The sequence below is a fragment of the Lynx rufus genome, unplaced genomic scaffold (genome assembly GCF_022079265.1).
Source record: "Lynx rufus isolate CCGP_SWC_20201006 ecotype Redwood Valley unplaced genomic scaffold, mLynRuf1.p SCAF_15, whole genome shotgun sequence".
Taxonomy (NCBI): Eukaryota; Metazoa; Chordata; class Mammalia; order Carnivora; family Felidae; genus Lynx; species Lynx rufus.
In genome coordinates, this window is record NW_025814829.1 from 544,582 (window position 1) to 563,809 (window position 19,228).

A 19,228-nucleotide genomic window follows, 5' to 3' on the forward strand; every position below is an offset into this window, starting at 1 on the left:
ACTCTCTCTAATCCCAAATGGGAAATGCACTTGTCTCTTGTACCAGGAATCAAGAACTCTGGGATGGGAGTCCCTTCACGCGGAAGGGGAGCGATGGGGACCTCTGGGCAAGAGCATCACTGTCATGTCTACAGCTTGTCTTTCCTGTGCTTTATGCTGCTAAGGCAGACCTTTAAACTCATAGCTGGGAATCTTAGCGAAATTAGAAACATGACTGATGAATGGGAGGCAAGTAGTCTCGGCCCAGGTCTCCTTGCCACCCACATGATAGGTTTGTTCTTTTGACGGCTACTCGTTCCCACTGTTGAAGGGGAAGGGAGCGCTTAAGCATTCTTACCTCCACCCGCCACAGAAGTCTTCCTGTGATATCTGTGGACAGAAGCTCTGGTGTTGACTCGGCCACTGCTCCGAGACCTCACTGAACCGACGAAGGCGGTTTGGGAGCTGGAACCGAGGAGGACGGGCCATCTCAGCACCTAGCCCAGCCACAGCGCCGCTTGGTGACTGATGGAGTCCCTCTGTTCCCTTGAAAGTGTATTGACAGTTCACAGCCGTTAAAGCTTATTGATGTCTTTCTGGGACCGAAGCTGATGGCAGAATCGCACAGTCTGTTGAATATTGATTCCGTATGTGTATTCCTTCCGCAGAGAACGTGATCAACGGGCAGGATTACGAAGTGATGATGCAGATTGACTGTCAGGTGATGGACACCAGGATTCTGCACATCAAGAGCTCGTCCGTTCCTCCTTATCTCCGGGATCAGCAGAGGAATCAGACCAACACCTTCTTTGGCTCCCCTCCTGCAGCCACGGAGGCAGCCCACGTCGTCAGCACCATCCCGGAGTCGTTACAGTAGTGATGTGGGGCTGCGTGGGAAAACAGTGGGACTCTGCCAGACCGCAGAGCAGGGAGAGATGCTCCTTCCTGCCTGCTTGGTGGCGAGCACAGAGCCGCTTCGCAGTGGGGTTCAAGGGAGTGGGAAAAGCTGTTTTTCACCATCTGCCCTTCCACTTGGAAAGCACTGAAATTCAGACTCGAGGGAGACGGCATTTCTCCAGTGGCAGCTGCCTCCCTGTTCTCCAGTGCTGCCTGGGGTGGACTGTTTCCTGTACTTTCTGAATTGCTGTCTCTTCTGTATTTCTGTTGTGTTTAAATAGTCATCTTTACAGTAAGATCCCCTTCCCTCCTCTGCCATTTCACTTCTTGATAAAGAGATTTTTATTTACAGCCGTGCAGCACGCCAAGTGTTTCCGCGGATGAGCGTTCCCGTTGACTTCATGCAAATCCGTTGCAGATATTGTGCTGATTGGAAGACAGATTTCAGAACCGGAACAGCCAAAAAAACACCCCCCAAAAAGGTCAAAACAATGTGGAGCCTTAGGCAGAAGGGGGGAGAAAAAGACTCCCCATTGGGGAAGGTTGGTCTTTACCTGGGATTGTGGTTCAAACGTGACACTGAATGTGTTGGGCGCCACGGGGAGGGCGGCAGGTTGGAGAGGACAAAATGCGAGAGCGAGGTGGGCCGTGGGAGGAGGGGCAGCTCTGTGAACGCACACGTGGAAGACACGGCAGGTTTTGATGCGATTGTTGGAGTTTAAGCCACAACAATGCTCAGGCCGCTGAGCGTTAGCATCTGAGCCTGTACGCTCTCATTACTAGCCTGGTGCGGGTTCCTCCCCGGGACAGATCCTTCACTTTTGCTGTGAATTCCCACCCACTACCCACCTTCTGCTGATAGTGACGTGAAGCAAACAGGCTTTCTTTTCTCTTGAGAACCGACAAGTACTTATTCCTTAAGACTATGCAGACAGGCGAGCTTGGATTCCTGTTTGGCCAGTGCCTCCCATAACTCGGCAATAATTTTCAGCTTCTCCAGGAGAAAGACAGTGAAGGAATTCACTTCTTTGTCCTCCCATATTAAAAAAAAAAAAAGAAGAAGAAGAAATAGCCCTACCACGATCCTTTGTATCTTATTGTACTTTGACTACTTTTCTTTTTCTCTCTGATGTTCTGCCTTCGGTTTCTCGACTGAGTCTTCCTTCTTCTCGTCCTGCGAAACTTTGCAAACACTGCTTCTCACCTTAATCGCCCGGGCCGCCTCTTCCTGCAAATCCTCCAGGGGACCGTGCGGCTGGGGCGTTGTCAGCCCGCACGGTCAGGCCTGGCTTCGAAATCTGAAGAATCGCTCAGGCTTCTGGCCCTGGACGGTGATGCCCCTCTGCCCGAGCTAGTTGGATGCTCTCCGAGGAAATCAGTTTAACTTGCGCGTGCAGTGTGGGGGAGAAGCGCCCTGCTGCCTGGGTACCCGGCCGTCTGGAGTTGGCCGTGATAATGAGCCTCGCTCTGCCCCACGCACAAGCCGCCCAGAGTCCGGGGCCATATCCCGGCAGGGACTGTCTTGCTGGGATGCTCCGGTTGGAACGGGCACCAGGACGAGAGGGCCGTGCCAACGAGACCCGCAGGTCACAGGACCGTCTTCTCTTGGAGTCTCTTCTCCGTCCCCGTGCCTTCCGTCCGTCGTGCAGATCAGCTGAGAAAGCAGCGGTGGCCGCGGCCAGTGGGAAGGTGACCTCGTTCCCCAGCCCCCAGCCTGCCGGAGCTGCCCACGAGGGTGGCCTGCGCGTGCACCTCCCCGTCTGTCCCAGCTCTCCCTACCCGTCCGCCGGCAGGTGGCGGTCATGCCGTCGGCACCCCCCCCCCCAAAGGCCTCTCCTCCAGATGGACGTGCGGGAGGGACAGCAAGGAGTCATGACCTTCAGCGGCAGCCTGGGAGCCCCCCCCCCCCCACTCCCCCTGCTGACCCTCCAGCTCCTCGTGGTTTCCTGGCCTTGACTTGGTGTTTGGAGATGAGGGAGCGGGTTTCTCAGGGTGCAGTTTCAGAAAGCGAGCGAATGGCCGCTGACAATTGCAAAGAAGTATTCCACCGTCCGAGTTTCCATCAAAGCCACTACTACTCCCTGGGCCCCACAGTGCTTTTGATCTAACACGTGTAAGGCTCCCGCCAGTGAAGGCTGTCGGGAAACAGCAAGCGGCTACACCTGATTCGTTAATACAGCAAGCTGGTGTTTTGGTTTAGTGTGCTGGTGAAATCGCCTCTGGGGGGTTGCAGCCAGGAGTTCTGCCCCCAGGATATATATATGTGCACATATTTTAATTTATTAAGTTTTTAAGTGGGGTTTTGCAAGCTGGCAGGGACTTGGTTAAACTAGAGCGGGCAGTCCCCCCCGGGAGGTACAGGACCCTGTTCCCCTGGGGCCGCCCCCGCCGCAGTCTTGGGAAGTGATGATGGGGACAGCCAGGAATGGTCCTTCACCTGGTGGCAAATCCCACGTTTTTAGGCTTTTAATGGAAGTAGGTGTTTCCCCGTGTGAACTGAGTCAGACGTAGGGGCTCCTTCCCCAGGGGGGCGTTCAGCTCGCTCAGAACAGATACGCAGCTGGGTTACGGTAGTAGGTGTAGACGGCCTCTTTCCAAAGTGAGGATTTGTACAAGGATCATCTCGAATCCAGTGTTTGCCAGGCTTGTAGTTGAGAAGCTTTACGTTAGATTATTGAGTGTCAGGGTTTGTCTTTTCACAAGTAAAAACCAAAAAAATCTAACAAAACTTTTTTCTAAATGACTGCAGCCTCCCACCACCAAGTTGGCACGGCTTTGCCTTTTCTTGTTAGCAAGGAGTAGACACGGAGGTATTTGAAAGCAGCAATGTTCTGTGAGTCATTCTTGAATGTTCTAAATAAACATTACTTAGAAACAGACAAGCAACTTGGGATTCAAACTGATTTTTCTATCATTTTTAAAGAGACACTGTCCCGACTAAACCTTCCTGGCTGGACCCTTCCTGCCAGGCAGGAGCCCGGTCGTCACAGCAGTGACCCCGACAAGACAGCCGTTGCTGTGGCATTGGGGGTCCTGGACACTGAACGGCTGTCCAGCTCCTGCAACTTTTGCACTACTTTCTGACTCCTGCCATTTTCCTAAAGCTCAGGTTGTGAAACTCGGCAGAAAAATAGCACAGGGAAAAACCCGTATTCGACTTCGCGACACCGAAAAAGTTTCAAAGCAACTCCCACGTCAACTACCTATGAGGAGTGACCCCTTTTTTACTGACGAGCCAGAGTAAGACCCCCGTGCCCTCCAGTCCGACCTCCCGCAAGCTGTCCACCCAGGAACGCCCTCTCTCCACTGCGCACCGATGGGCCGACTCCGGGCTCCTGCAGCAGGTCCGCGGGAACCGAAGCTCCAGTGGAACCTTTTATACTAGCTGCTGATTTATACGAACTAACCTCTCAAGTACGACTGCCGACGCCAGAATCGAGAGATGCTTATTACCACCTGTGCACCCCACGCTCTTAACCAGAATGTTAGTTTTGCCCATCCTGAGTCATTCTAATCTACAGAAAGTAGGATCTTTGCTGCTAATACGAACACTAATTACGTACGTTAAAAACAAGAATAAAGCCTAAAGAAAGGAAATGTGAGAAATTTTCGTTTCTACCCCTAGTAACATTTGGGGAGGGGGGCGGTTTCTGTGCCCCCCCCACCCCCCACTCCTAGGGGTTATGGTCAACTTTTTATTTTCTAGGAAAACAGGATACTGGACTGTGCAGAAGGATGTTGCTGGAGTCCAGACGGAAGTATGCACGTAACAGAAATGCCGTGTTCTGTTCCCCCCAAACAGAAATCGGAACATATCCTGTTAACTTCTATTTTTAGTGACTAAGCTGAAAACAAAGTCTATTTTAGATAAGTCTAGAACTTTGAGCAGTTTGTTCTAAATAGCTGTGTTACCTGTCGGGTTATCTGTCAGAATAATCTGTATAAAAAGAAGGGCAGAGGCATCTTGATCGGGAAATTTGGTCCTGTGTGTGGATCGTGTCGTGGCTAGCCATTGGCGGATAACGGACACCAGTCTCGACGTAACGGTTTGCTCACTTTAAGCGTTAAAGGTGCAGCACATTAAAAGCCTCCATTATATTAGTTTGGGGAACCAAGGAGTAAATAAATCCTGGTCTGTCATTTGCCAAGGTCAACAAACAGCACACTGTGTTGCTTCTTGTGCCCAGTGCAGCTGGTGACCATTAATTAAACCCGGAGGCTTGAGACGGCCCCCACATGGGAACCCCAGAGAGATGAGCAGGTTGACTTTCACAGTGAATGCAGATTGGACCATTCCCCTCACCCTCGGCCCTAAATGCCAGGCCAGCCACCTGGATAAGAGATGAGGGGGACATAGAACGGTGGGTGAAAACCGCCACGTACATCTGGCCTTAAGACACCAATTACTTAGTTCTCGTCACGTTGGCAAGTGTGGTGGGGCTGAGACCCACGGTGCTTCACCCGAGCAGCCGTTAGGGCCCGAGGAGAGAGCGTTCACCAAGCCACGTCAGCGGGTTTTCCTTCCAAGATCATGTCCACGCTGAACAAAGAACAGGTTAAAAGACGAGGGACGGGCTTCCATTCTCTCCAACAATAGTTACGTCGGTTCATGATGCGTAAATGACACCAGATTTATGTGCTTTTAAGCAAGTCTTTATAAGGCCATGCTTGTTCTTTGTCTAAGATTCAAATAAAGAACTTTTAAACCTGCCTTATTTTGTTCTGTATAGACCAAGGAACAAGACCCCAAATGAACCTTCAGTGTTAAGTGATTAGTTATGAGAAGGGAAACCCAAAGGGTTCCGTGGCCTGTTACTGTTTAGGTGGAAACAGAACACTTTTCCACTCTCCACCCCCACCCCCCACGCTGCCCCCCAGCCTCGTTAAGTAAAAGTTTCCTTTGTTGTGTCCAAATATTTCAACTACAATCTTACTAAGGAAAAAAACTCGCCTAAGAACTCACACTTTGTCCTACATCAACAAACTGGGTCACTCAATCCCATCAAAGGCCTCCTCCCGGTTTGGAGCGACAAGTGTCCCCGTGCACGGAGACAGTCGCTGAAAAGCGACGGCAGCGGGTCCATCCGGGGGTCGTTCGCGCAGGCGCTCACTGAGCGCTCGGCATATGCTTCAGACGACACCTGAGGCTCGTCAGTCCTGCTGTCCCGTTTCGGTCCTCCCAACAACCCGGTCCCGATCGCGGCCACGTGACTAGGAAGCAGTGTAGCCAGTATTTGGACCCAGGCAGTCTGCTCCAGCACATGGATTCTCGGCCACCGTATTGTCTCACCTCCGGAGACACAGATCCCATATGGGTCCTACCCTGCAAGGCTCACAGTTGGCCTGTGAGGCCAGAGACGGAAACGCACAGAGTAACGTCAGGGTTCTCCTAGGGACAAAACTCCGTGTGGTTCCAAAGACATTCGAACAGACTTCTTGGGCAAGTGAGACCCAAGGCCCCTTTTCCGCCGAGAAAGCAGACCCTGGAGGACGGGCTGAGCGGCAGAAAAGAGGGGTCGAGCCACATGGCGCGGTGTCTGGGTGCTGCAGCTCCGGAAGAGGAGTCATGAGAGGGCTCCCCGGTGGCGGGGAGTCAAGAGGACTTTCACAAACCGTAGCACTAAAATGTAAATGCTCTTGGGGGCACCGGGGTGGCTCGGTCGGTAGAGCGTCCGACTTTGACTCGGCTCGTGATCTCACGGTTCGTGAGTTCAAGCCCCGCCCCAGGCTGCTGTCAGTGCAGAGCCCGCTTTGGATCCTCTCTCTCTCTCTCTCTCTCAAAAATTAATAAACGTTAAAGATAATTAATTCATTAACTAACGTAAATGCTTTTTCTGCCCGAGCCCTCAGTAAAGCCTGCTGCGCGCACGGCGCCGTGTCTGTGGTTCGGCGAGCGACGTCGCGGAGGGTGCGGCGTGGGGCGACCGGTGACAAGTGTGTACGCGGGACAGCAGAGAATCCAAAATCGAGGAGTCCGTGAAGCCCCAGGGGTGAACAGGGAACCAGAACTTCGCCACCAAATCCTTACGGGATCGTCCCCTGGGACCTCCCACTGTATGTGGGATTCGGGTTCCGGCCAAGTTTTGCATCTCGGAGGATAACCACGTGGCCACTCGCCCTGTTAGCCACAAAGGATGCAGCCGGCGACGAAGAAGAGAGGAAGAAACCAAGCCACGGGTCACGGGCAACGAGGGCGTTGAGGCGGGATCAGGAGAGAGGGACGACAGCTGAGAGCCTGTGACCTCCGACAACGCCGGCGGGTTTTCCACGGGCCACTTCCCTGCAAAGCCACATACTCTGTGCTGGTTGTGGGTGGAGCACACGGGGGGCTACCGCCCTGCTTCTCCTGCACCTCAATCCCCGGGGTCTCCACCCCAGGTGAGCCACCGGCGGGGTGAAGACCAGCCTGGTGCTCCTGTGATCGAAAGCCCCAGGCTCAGCTGACCTTCCCACCCTGCTCATGTCCAAGAGCCTAAGCGGGACGTTGGGCGCCGTCCCCAGGGTGCGTTCAGTGCCTACTCCTTGGGTCGCAAGTTCTGTCTTTACAAAGTTTTCGCTGCGGGATTCACGTCTAGTGTGGATGTAGACCTGAGGCGGGAAAGGATGCTCCTGTAAGAGATCACGGACCTCCAGATGCAAAACTGGATCCAGAAGTGAAGGACAGATCTAGAAAAGAGACGCCAGCCACATGGCCATATTAAGAAATGGGTCATCTGGGGGGCGCCTGGGTGGCTCAGTCGGTGAAGCGTCCGACTTCGGCTCAAGTCATGATCTCACGGTCCCTGAGTTCGAGCCCCGCGTCGGGCTCTGTGCCGACAGCTCGGAGCCTGGAGCCTCTTTCGGATTCTGTGTCTCCCTCTCTCTGACCCTCCCCCGTTCATGCTCTGTCTCTCTCTGTCCCAAAAATAAATAAACACTAAAAAATTTTTTAAAAAAGAAAGAAATGGGTCATCTCGTAAGAGTAACTATCGGCAGCACTGTCACTCCTGAAAACTGCGCGTGTCGACGGGGGACCTGGCGAAGCTAACAAGCAGAACGTACTGTACGGTCCTCCCAGTTGTTGACGGGCATAGCCCCGTACCGGTGGGCATCGGCCGGTTGCAAAGGGAGACCCGAGAGCCCCCAGAGCCATCCCGATCCTCCTTTCCTCGGCGTCCTGCCTGACTTCCACGGCCTCCAGGCTTATCCACGCGACCTGAGCTTCCAGCGCGACTTGTGTTCTTGGGGCGCGTTTCCGCACAGCCAGCGGGCGAGAGGGTGCGACCCCAGAACTGAAAGTCCGCCGCAGATTCTCGGGGTTGGCCCAGACCTGTCCCATGGATCTGTGGGAAACCGTACAGATGAACCAGACGATCCCCTCGCCCCCAGAGGCGTGGGAATGCTGTCTCTTCCGTGGGTCTGTGTGGTCGCCCTGCTGTTCCCACAGAAGAGTAAAGATAACTTCCAGGACGGGGGCAAGATTTGTGGACAGCCTGAAAAATGAGCTCAGACGCACAACAGCTGCTCCCGGGAGAGCGCTGGGGTCGAAGATTCGTTGGCCGGTGTCTTTGTCGTGGCCGCAGGGCTCACCCACTCACTTGGCTGCCGGTCCTAAGATCCAAACGATGCGCTTCCCCACGTGGTCTCTGACTTCCCGGCGGTGCTGGAATTCTCCTCCGCCAAGCGACTGGTGCACAGCAGACCCGCACGCTGCCCCCCTCCGGCCTGGCAACCCTCGCGGAAGACGGACTCGCAGCGGCCCCCGCACCCCCAGCCCGGCCGCTTCCATCAGATCCTCGGCAGGAGGGCGACTCGAAGTTCATCCTAATTGGAACAGTTATGAGCAGCGAAGGTGCCGGAACATTTAGCCTCTCGTTTCGCGGCTCTAGGGGTCACGGCTCAGGCGAACGCGACTAGAAGCGCGTTCCAGCGAATTCCGTCTCCCCCGGATCCATAACCTGGTGCAAGTCAGCAAAGCGTCAACAGTCCGAGCAGGGGAAAATCTACGCTTAGGAAGACAGCTGGGGGTCTCGGGGGCTCCCGTAGCAGCATCTGGCCCTTCTCCTTCCCAGACTCCCCCCTGCAACGGCCTGTGTGTGCCCGTCGCCCCCGCGGGGTGGTGCGGTCCGGGAAGCCGGGAAGCCGGGCTGCGTCCAGGCCACCAATGCCACGGCGTGCTTGGAACGTGCCACTTGGGGGCACCTCAGGCCGACCCGGCACTTCTTGGTCGAGCTGAAGGACGGAGCGGTTGACCAGGCCACAGACAGACCCGGTCTTTCCAGCGGACGGGACGGACCGGCACCTGTCGCTTGCGGCGGCACATCCTCGCTACGTCGCCCCCCGGGCAGGCGCTCGCGGAGCCTGGGCCACGCGGGGCCCCGCTGCCCGGATGCTGAGGCGGGACCGCAAGCGACACGCGAGGGCCCGCCTTCCCGCGGCAGGGGCGGCAGCCGCAGCCTTCCTCCTCGCTTTTCGACTCCCCCCGATGCCGGTCCGCGGCGAGCGGCAGGCGAACCCGGAGAGAGGCCGCGGGCTGTGGCTCTGCAAGCACGGTCCCCGTCCCACGGCGGCAGCGGCTCTTTGGGGTCCGCTACAAATGCAACCTCTCTGGCCCCAGCCCAGACCCACCGAGTCAGACGCCGAGCCTGGGCCCTGCAACCCGCGTCTCGACGAGCCCTCCAGAGGACTGTGGCAGGAGTTTGGGAACCACCCGTAGATGCCACGTAGAGGCTGGGGGAGGGAGACCGCCGGGCATCCGCTGGAGCCGGACCTCCCCAGGCCGCCATCGCTGGGACCTTATGGAAACACCAGGAAAGATGTTCCCGTTGTCACTCCCTTTCTGGGAGTCCACGGGGGTCACATCTTGAACATCCCCAGCCTCGCACCCCCGGTGGCATCACCTGCCCCCCTCCCTGCTGTTGGTGGCCCGGCTGTCAGCCGGGGGTTGGGCATCGGGGCTGCGCAGAGGGGCCTCCGATCATGGGGGTGCACCCGCTCCGTCAGCAGGCCCAGGGCTCGGGCTACACCCGGGAAAGGGACACGGATCTCCCGGGGGACCGAGCTCCTGGGGGTCCCCCCCGCCTGGAAGGGAGAAGTCTCCTGGGCCACCGGAAACCCTCCCCGGGGCAGGGAAAAACTCTGGGCACCCCAGCAAGAATGCCCTGGCCCCGCCGGCGACACGTGACGTGCCCCCTCGTCCCCATCCGTCACCGCTCCGAAGACAAGGTGGGCCGGCTGAGGCTCTGACCCCTTCGATACAGCGCCTGCTTCTCAAACTCTGCGCACTGGAATCTCTCGGGGACCTTTCAAAACGGCCGCCGCCCGGCTCCCACCCTCAGACGTCGTGACTTCATCGGTACAGGGTGTGACCCGGCCGAGGGTGGTGCCGCGGACCCCTGCCCAGGTGATTCCTACGTGCGGCAAAGTCCGGGGACCCACGACCGGTGTCTTTCGAGGCCAGGCCCTCACTCGTGTTCTCATGTCTATGGAGCAGCGGAGGGGGGAGCGGGGTTCCAGGGACGAGGAACAAACGTGTCCGCGTCATCAGACAGAAGCGAGACTTAGCAAAGAGCTGGTAAAGAAGAGAGGGGGAGCAGGGAGGGCTGGGGGGGGCTGGTGAACATTGGATTCACTTACGGAGATGATGTCACACATTCCCCCGTGATGCTAGAACTGGGGAAACGCATGAAAATAACCATGGCTGTGAAAACGGGGCTTTCTGTGAAATGGCACATTCTTGGAAGGAGCGGGAGCGGGGAGGGGGAGGGCCGGGCCAGAGGGGGCGCCGGAGGGAGACTGGCTCCCGGCCTCCAGAGAAGGGGGGTGGACATAACGAGGGATGGTGCGGGAGGACAGCTGCTGACCAGAGGAAGCTGAAGCCCCAGAGGGAAGAAGCCAGGAGGGAGAGGAGGAATCGGTGCTAAGAAAACACACGGACTTAAGGGCGCCCGGGTGGCTCCGTAAAACATCCGACTCCGGCTTGGGTCATGATCTCACCATTCGCGGGTTCGAGACCCACGTCTGGCTCTTTGCTGACCGCTCGGAGCCTGGAGCCTGGAGCCTGCTTCCGATTCTGTGTCTCCCTCTCTCTCTGCCCCTCCCCTGTGCGTGTGCTCGCTCTCTTTCTCTCTCTCTCTCAAAAATGAAAAAACATTAAAAAAAAAAACAAAAACGCACCCAGCCAGCTCCGGGCCGCGTGGGGGGCTCCCATGACAAGGCTGAGTGGCCAGCTTCTCGCCCTGCAGCCCCTCCGGAAGGGACGAGACACAGCAGAGGGCAGTGCACCCCTTCAGGAGGGCACTGGGCTCCAGGCCAAGGCCACCAGGAAGCCAGGCCCGAGGCAGGTGGGCGAGTCCCGGGCACAGGCGTCGGGGCTCCTGTGTAGGGGTGCAGTCCCCCTCATTCTTAGATCTCACCCTTCCCTCCGGGAGAGCCATCCACATGTTAAGTCACACGGAGAAAAATGCCCTGCAGATAAAACCAAATCACACAGGCTCTTAAATTCCCAGGTGAAAGGCTTTCTGCCTGCTCTGTGCACTCAGGAGACTTCCCGAGCCCCGGAGTGACTGCGACCCACGCGCCTGTGACGGCCGTCTGCTGGGTAAACGTGCCAACCGGGCTGCACGATGTGACGTGGCCCCCGAGATGCGCCCTTTGGCGTGTCCCGAGAGGTGGGCAGGCGGGGTCCCCTCCCTGCCGGTGTGACGGCCGGGAGCAGCGGGCCCAGAGACCCCGCCACCCCGTCTGGGGGTTCGTGCTCTCCCCACAGGGCTCCTTCCGGAGGGTGTCAACAGAGACGCTGTTGGGGCTCCAGGAGACGCCGTTTGGGGTTCTTGGAAACCGATCTCAACGTCAAGTGCTTCGAGATGCTGAATGGCCTTCCCTAGCCGGCGCTCCTCCTCCCTGGGCACAGCCTCGCCAGGCCAGGCTGCACGCCCCCACCCCCACACCACCGGAGCCTCCGCCCCAGCCGTCCCCTTCCCCTGGGGCATCTCGCCAGCCAGCTCCGAGGTGCCCCGGGATCCGCACAACCTCTGAGCGCCTCGGGGACTCTGGTCAGCGGTTTCCTGTGGGAGAGAGGCCACGGCCTCGGCTCTCCACTTACTGGAAGGCCTCCCTCTCCCCTCTCTGCCTCCCGTCCACCCTGACCACCGGCCTGGCCTTGCAGAGGAACAGAGGTGGACTGGCTTCCCCGGGGGGCAGAATGGCAGAAAGCCTGGGGGCTGTGACCCGCCGCTGGCCCTTAGTTTTCAGGGGAGGGGAGGGGAGGGGAGGGGAGGGGAGGGGAGGGGAGAGGAGAGGAGAGGAGAGGAGAGGAGAGGAGAGGAGAGGGAGGGGAGGGGAGGAGAGAGGGGAGGAGAAGGGGAGAGGGAGGAGAAGGAGAGGGGAGAGGAGGGGAGAGGACAGGAGGGGAGAGAAGAGGCGGGGAGGGGAGGGGAGGGGAGAGGGAGAGGAGGGGAGGGAGAGGGACAGGAGGGGAGAGAAGAGGAGGGGAGGGGATGGGGGAGAGATGGGAGAGGAGGGGAGGGGAGGGAAGGGAGGAGGAGAGAGAAGAGGATGGGGGAGGGGGAGGGGAGGGGGAGAGGAGGGGAGGAGAAAGAAGAGGAGGGGAGGGGAGAGGGGAGGGGAGAGGAGGAGAGAGGAGGGAGAGGACAGGAGGGGAGAGAAGAGGAGGGGAGGGGATGGGGAGAGATGGGAGAGGAGGGGAGGGGAGGGAAGGGGGGAGGAGAGAGAAGAGGATGGGGGAGGGAGGGGGAGGGAGAGGAGGGGAGAGGCGAGGAGGGGAGGGGGAGAGGGGCGAGGAGGGGAGGGGAGAGGGGCGAGGAGGGGAGGGGAGAGGGGAGAGAAGGGGAGGGGAGAGGGGAGAGGAGGGGAGGAGAGAGGAGGGGAGGGGAGAGGAGGGAGAGGACAGGAGAGGAGAGGAAGGGAGAGAAGAGGAGGGGAGGGGATGGGGGAGAGAGGGGAGAGGGGGGAGGGGGAGGGGAGAGGAGGGGAGAAAAGAAGAGGGGAGGGGAGGGAGAGGGGAGGGGACGGAGAGGGGAGGGGAGGAGAGGGGAGGGGAGGAGAGGGGAGGGGAGGAGAGGGGAGGGGAGGAGAGGGGAAGGGAGAGGGGAGAGGAGGGGAGGGGAGAGGAGGGGACTCCGGGGTCAGGAGCCCATCTCCTGCAAAGTGGCAGCGTGTAGGACAGTGTGTCCGACAAGAACGCCATAACCCCCAGGGTGTCCCCGTGAAGGCCGTCTTTTCTGGAAATCCAGCACGGAGGGCGGTGGCCTGTCCGTAACAGGAGACACAGAGGAGTCAGAACTCGGCTAAGGTCCTTAAGGAGGGGGTTCCGCTGCCGACAGAGCGGCTGGAAGGGTCAGCTGACCAAGGGCAACCACAGCCTGAGGGTCCAAGGTCCTTCTGTGCAACCAGAATGGGGCCCTCTGGTGACAGCCTGCCTGTCAGCCCGTCACGTCAGGCCACCACTGAGCCAGGCCCCGGCCGAGCCTGGACAGGCACCCAGAGGCAGAGACGTCCTCCAGCTGCAGCCGGGCTGGCCGGGGACACGCATGCAGGCCTCAGTGGCTGGGAGGCGGCCAGATGCGGTGCGGGCCGGGACACGGGTGAAGAGGGCGGAGGGGATGGGCGCTGTGCCCAGTGAGCCCGGGAGGCCTTCCGGAGGGAGGTGGCTTTGGGCAAGGCCATGGCGGGGGGGGGGGGGGGAAGAATTCACTCAGGTAGTGCTGGGGGGGGGGGCGGGGGATCACCTGCCAGGGCCTCCTCGCAGGGGAAGGGAACAGCCTGAGCAGAGGCAGGAAAGGTGAGCTCCAGCCGGCGTGGCCTCCGCGTGGGAGGCCTTTCGTGCCCAGGGGGAGCCAACTCGGCTGGTAGGTAACTTCCTGGATCTCAGAGCACCATTTTGACGCAGAGATTGGTTCTGGACAACCCCAACTGGTCCCTTGACCTTGGATGGCTCTCTCTCAAGAATGCCATGCTCGGAGGAGTTTCCTAGAAAGACCGAAGGGTCAACCTGCGAAAAGGGAGTCTGTGCTTCGCTGAAAGTCAAGAGCGTCGCTGTTCTCCAACAACCGGAAGGCGCCGCGTGGCCCTCAGACTCACTGGGCCCAGCGGCCCTGGGGTCCAGGGATGCCTTCCACAGCACTTTTGACAAGAGTCCTGGGCTCTGAAGGTCTGGAGGGGCGTCTCAGGGGCCCTTTGACAAGCGGCAAAGCCAGCGGAGCTAACCGTGATCGAGACCTTCTCTCCAGCCGGGGCTGGTGGACGAGGGGAGGACGCGCTCTGCATGAACGGGGGAGCCGGGCCGGCCAAGGGGTCCGAACGACGAGACACAGCAAACGAGGAGCACTCGAGCTCAGGGGTCTCACTGAGGCCTCTTAGGCAGAGGTGGGGGGTGGGGCACACACAAGATGCGTGGGCAGAGGACGGACGGTTCCTGAATTCTCTGTCTCGGTCCGGAAACGACTGTGGTACCTCCCCCCACCCAATGTCCGCCGGGGCACCTGCTGTGTCCTTACAACCACTGTCCTGTGTCTGAGCGCCTAGGAGCCAGAGATCCCCGATGAGAACGCCCTCCCCTCCGGGTCTCCGGGCTCAGGCAGGAAAAGCCAGCTTGTCATGGAGCGAGGAGGGAGGAGGGGATGAGGGAGGAGCGGGGTTCTTCTGAGGGCAGCGGGCGGACTTGGACTTCCCGGCTTCCTCTCCAGCCCCGAAGTGAGGCTGCTATGTGACTCTGGGAAGTTCACCAGTTTTCCGGCCCGTTCCTGGCACCTGCTGCTGTTGGCTGCACTTTAACCCCCCCCCCCCCCAGGCACTACCAAATTTTCCTTGGTGCTCCCAGGCCAGGCCACCTCCTCCAGAGAGAGAGCTCAGCTGAGGTCACATGGAAAATAACCCCGAGGAGAGCCCTGCTCCGAGCTGCTGTAGCTGATTTCCCTTTGCCCTCCCTCCCTCCCTCCCTCCCTCCCCTACCCCACACACAGGGAACATCCCCACAGGTCACATCACATGCCCCTACGCATAGGGGTGCCGTGCAGTAAACGTTTGATACGACTCGTTTGCATCTGGCGACTCTGGGAGAGCTTGACAAGTACAGAACTCCAGGGACACCATGCCACGAGGCGTGTGTAACTGCTGGCTTCCAGACGACAAGCCCTTCCAGTGGGAAAGCTCACGGGGCAGATGAACCTTGCTTTACACCAGAACACATTCCTGAAGAGTCACAGATCATCGTTTCTGCTCTGCCTTATGCCAGGAAAACAAAACACAAAACCACAGCAAACACGAAGACGGCGAGTTAGAAAACGGAACATTAGAAACAGAAAACAGAAAAAGATGCTCAACATCACTTAGCACCGGGGAAACGCAAACCAACGCTGCCAGGAGCGGTCATCTCTCACCTGTCAGAACGGCCGGAATCAACCACACGAGAAACCAGCGTTGGCGAGGATGCGGAGAAAGGGAACCCTCGTGCGCTGCTGGGGGGAACGCTAATTGGTGCAGCCACTCTGGAAAACAGTGTGGAGGTTCCCCCCAAAATTAAAACTGGAACTGCTCTATGACCCAGCAATTGCACTACTAGGTATTTATCCAAAGATACAAGGACACCAACTCGAAGGGGTACACGCACCCTTATGTTTATAGCAGCGTTATCTACGACGGCCACGCTATGGAAGCCACCCAAGGGTCCATCGACTAATGAATGGATAAAGAAGGCGTGATAGGGGCGCCTGGGCGGCGCAGTCGGTTAAGCGTCCGACTTCAGCCAGGTCACGATCTCGCGGTCCGTGAGTTCGAGCCCCGCATCGGGCTCTGGGCTGACGGCTCGGAGCCTGGAGCCTGCTTCGGATTCTGTGTCTCCCTCTCTCTCTGCCCCTCCCCAACTTGTGCTGTCTCTCAAAAAATAAATGAAAAAAAAAATTTAAAAATACATATATAAAATAGAACCGGGAGAGAGTCAAAGACAGCATGGACGCCCTAGACTCCAATGTGCTCGCTACGGTGAGACACAAGTTGGCCGTAAACTCCCCAGCAGCTAGCATGAACAGAGAAATTCGATTAGTTTCCCAAAGCATCACGTACACACTGAGCTTTGGGACACGGAGTCCTATTTCAAATCCGTGAGTGGAGCTGCTATTCAAGAAGACGTTTGGGGCGGACTTGTGGGTTCGTTTTTTGTCTTTGCGGGGCAGCCCTTCATTTAGGGGAGAGGCCTTTCCTCACTTGGTGTCATCAGGGTGTGGTGTCAGTCACAGAATCCCCGCCCCCTTAGGGAGGCAGGCTGTGGACCCCGGCTCACCCATCACATCGGACCCTGGACCCTCTCCGGGACATCTGCGACCTGAAATGGAGACACCTGGGGGCCACAGGTGGTTAAAGCCGAGTCTGTCACGAGAGCATCTCCAGACGACTCCCGCATCTAGCGACGCAGGGCCCCAGACCTGACCTCGTTCTTTCTTTCCCATATCTTGAGTTTCCAGGTTTTCCTGGAGTCTGTGAACCTCGCAGATTCTTTCCAATAAAATCTTTTTCATTTAAGCTCATGAAAGTCTTTCTGTTGCTGACAGCCCACAACTCCTAAAGACACGGGTGCCAACGAATTCACGCGGAATAGGAGAATGCTCTCAGAGAGCAAATACTCATCTTGAGTCGTCTTCTTAGAAAGTCACAATCCGGGACCTTTCATTTGCACGCACAGCGTTCGGGGCTACTGCTGCCCTGTCTGGGGAATTGGATGAGGCCCCCTTTGGCGGTGGGGGGACCTTGAAGACGGTCTGAGTGTGGAGGAGAGGAGGGGGTGGTGGGGAAGGTATTCTAGAAGGGCAGAACCTCGGGGTGTTACAGGAAGTGGGTGGGAGCTTTCGGCCCGGCCCCAGGAGACACTAGACCCCACGTTCCCGAGACGGGGCCAGACCGCGTGCTGTGTTCTCCAAGGCGACGTCCGGAACTGGGTAGAGACTTTTAAACTCTTCACCCACATTAAAAGTGCAAAATAAAAACGGAGTTGGACTTTTTTCAAAGGGGATGTTTGAGGAGGATTCCTTGGGAGAGAGCTTCTTGGATCCCTACTCTTTCCCTGGGGTGGGGCGAGCCTGCCGGTCTCCTCAAGGCTAAGCGGGGAGAGCGTTAGGTGGACCCACTGAGACACTTCATCCATGTCCCTTATAGTTTGGGGGTCACAGCGGATGAGTGACTAACTCCGTTTGGGGTAGGCTGGGAGGGAGGGAAGGTAGGCTGGCTGTTACGTTTCAGCAAAGATTACTTAATGGGGGCAACCGCTTCCAGGCTTGGGCAGGGCAAATGGGTTGGACATTGTCTGCGGGCCAGATATGGCCACACGTGGGGTCTCTCAGGTCTGGTGTAGAGGGACAGTGATTTTAGCAGAATGCTGCTGGAGGGTCTCACGAAACTCCCAGGGGCAGGGGGAGGGGTGGGCAACCAGGCAGCATGGGGACGCTTTCGTCCACATGAAAAGCAAAACAAAAGTTGCTTAATGATCATAGCCCTGGAGGCCCTCCTATCAGCCTGACAGTCACAGGGACATCGTCAAAGCAAGATCTGTCAGCAGTGGGCTCGACAGGTTTGTGGGAGGGGACCCAGGAGGCAGGTGGAACTGGTATAGGGTGTTTGCGAGACGCCATCACGGGGTGGGGAGGCTGGAGAAGGTCAACGGCCGTCGTAGGGCGGACGTGGAAAATACCAAGAGCCAACAGCACAGCATCACCGTGAAGTCTTTGTACCAAAAATACTGAACCTGGATGTCATCAAACCTCTAGATCTAACTTCTAGTTTAAAGGAAAACCAGGGGAGAGAGAAACAAAAGAAACGTTTGAAGGAAGCAGTCAGGTCATGTCAGCAGGGGATATTCTGCCGAAAAACCAACATCGTTTCTTCAGCAAATCGACGGCAGGAACGGAAAGGGGCAGAAGAGCGGGGAACAAATCTGGACTAAAAGAGATTTGACAACAATTAATACCGGGGCGCCTGGGGGGCTCAGCTGGGTAAGCGTCCGCTTCGGCTCAGGTCACGATCTCACGGTTCGTGGGTTCGAGCCCCGCGTCGGACTCTGGGCTGACAGCATGGAACCTGCTGGGGATTCTCTCTCTCCACCCCTCCCCCACTCAGGCTCACTCTCTCTCTAAAAATAAACAGATTTTTTTTTTTAAAAGGCTCCTCGAGCTTATATCCCAGGGAAGTCCCAAAGGAGAGCAGACTTGAGGAATCAAGGACTTTAGCTTTGGGGGGTGATAGCGGCCGGTATTTTTCACTTAGGTTCCTCACACTGCCTTGTTTTAACCTTCCGCGAACGCGCTCCCCATGCAGGTGGAGGGTGCTCCTGTTTACAGAGGGCAGCCAGGCTGAGAGAGGCTGACTCCAGGTCACGTGAAGGCCAAGTAGGGGAGCCAGGACTCACGCCAGGCACTGGGGACAGTTCCCTCCAGCGGACATCCGGCTTCACCGCGTGGCAGCCGTCGGGGAAGGCGGTGCTGGGTCGGCCTCAGGTGCGGCGGCCTCACCGAGCGCCCCGAGGTCTGGGCCGCCCCGCCCCCCGCTGCCAGCCTCCGGAGGTGTGCCCGCTGAGCCCCTCACCGTCTTCTGCCTCCGCCCAAATGTCCCCTCATCGCACAGACGGTCCCCGAGCTGCCTTTACAAACAGCCACGCCCTCCCCTTCTCCCATTTTTCTCTAGCTCCTTTCCCTGCTTGGGATTGGTGCCACCTGTCACCTTACACAGAAACGCATTTCCTTCTCCCTCCCGCTCTAGAACAGAAGCACCGTGAAGTCAGGACTCGGCCAGCCCCGGAGGCTCCATGAATATTTATCGAACGAATGCATGCGCACACACGAATAAATGAATGTAAAAAGAGGGATGTTAGTCATTTCTTTCTCTACTTGAGAAAATCACGCTGCTGGGAAGTACTGTAATGGGGGGGGGAGCACACTTGACCCTTAAACAACACGGGTTTGAACGGAGGTGCGTTTTTTCCGATACAATACAGCACTGCCCGTGTATTTCCCTTACGATTTCCTTAACATTTTCTCTTCTCTGGCTTCCTTTACTGTGACATACAGCATAAAACGCATATAACATAGCAAAAATGTGTTAATCCACTGCGCTATTGGTAGGCTATTAATAGCTATGTTTTGAGGGAGCCAAAAGTGATAGGTGGATTCTCAACTGCACGGGGTGGGGGGGGTCCTACTCCCCGCCCCCCCCCCGTGCTGTTGGAGGGTCGAATGTAAATCTGTCTTCCCGTCACTGTCGCTATCCAGAGGTGGCAGAGCCCAGAGGAGACTCAGCAGGTTTGAAAGCCGGAAGGCCCCCCCCACTTCTACAGGTGAGGGGAAGGCCAAGGTCAGAACTCACCTGGCCG

At 57.6% G+C, this 19,228-nt stretch overlaps 1 protein-coding gene across 2 annotated transcripts in view; it reads left to right on the plus strand.

Moving 5' to 3' along the window:
• Positions 1-4,473, plus strand: part of ATF6 (activating transcription factor 6) — a 203,248-nt gene extending 198,775 nt beyond the window's left edge. For both annotated transcript variants that reach the window (XM_047076498.1, XM_047076497.1), the window contains exon 16: positions 648-4,473. In XM_047076498.1, coding sequence (XP_046932454.1) covers positions 648-856 — 209 coding nt within the window. In that variant the 3' untranslated portion in view covers positions 857-4,473. The remainder of the gene's footprint in view (positions 1-647) is intronic.
• Positions 4,474-19,228: the final 14,755 nt, after the last annotated feature.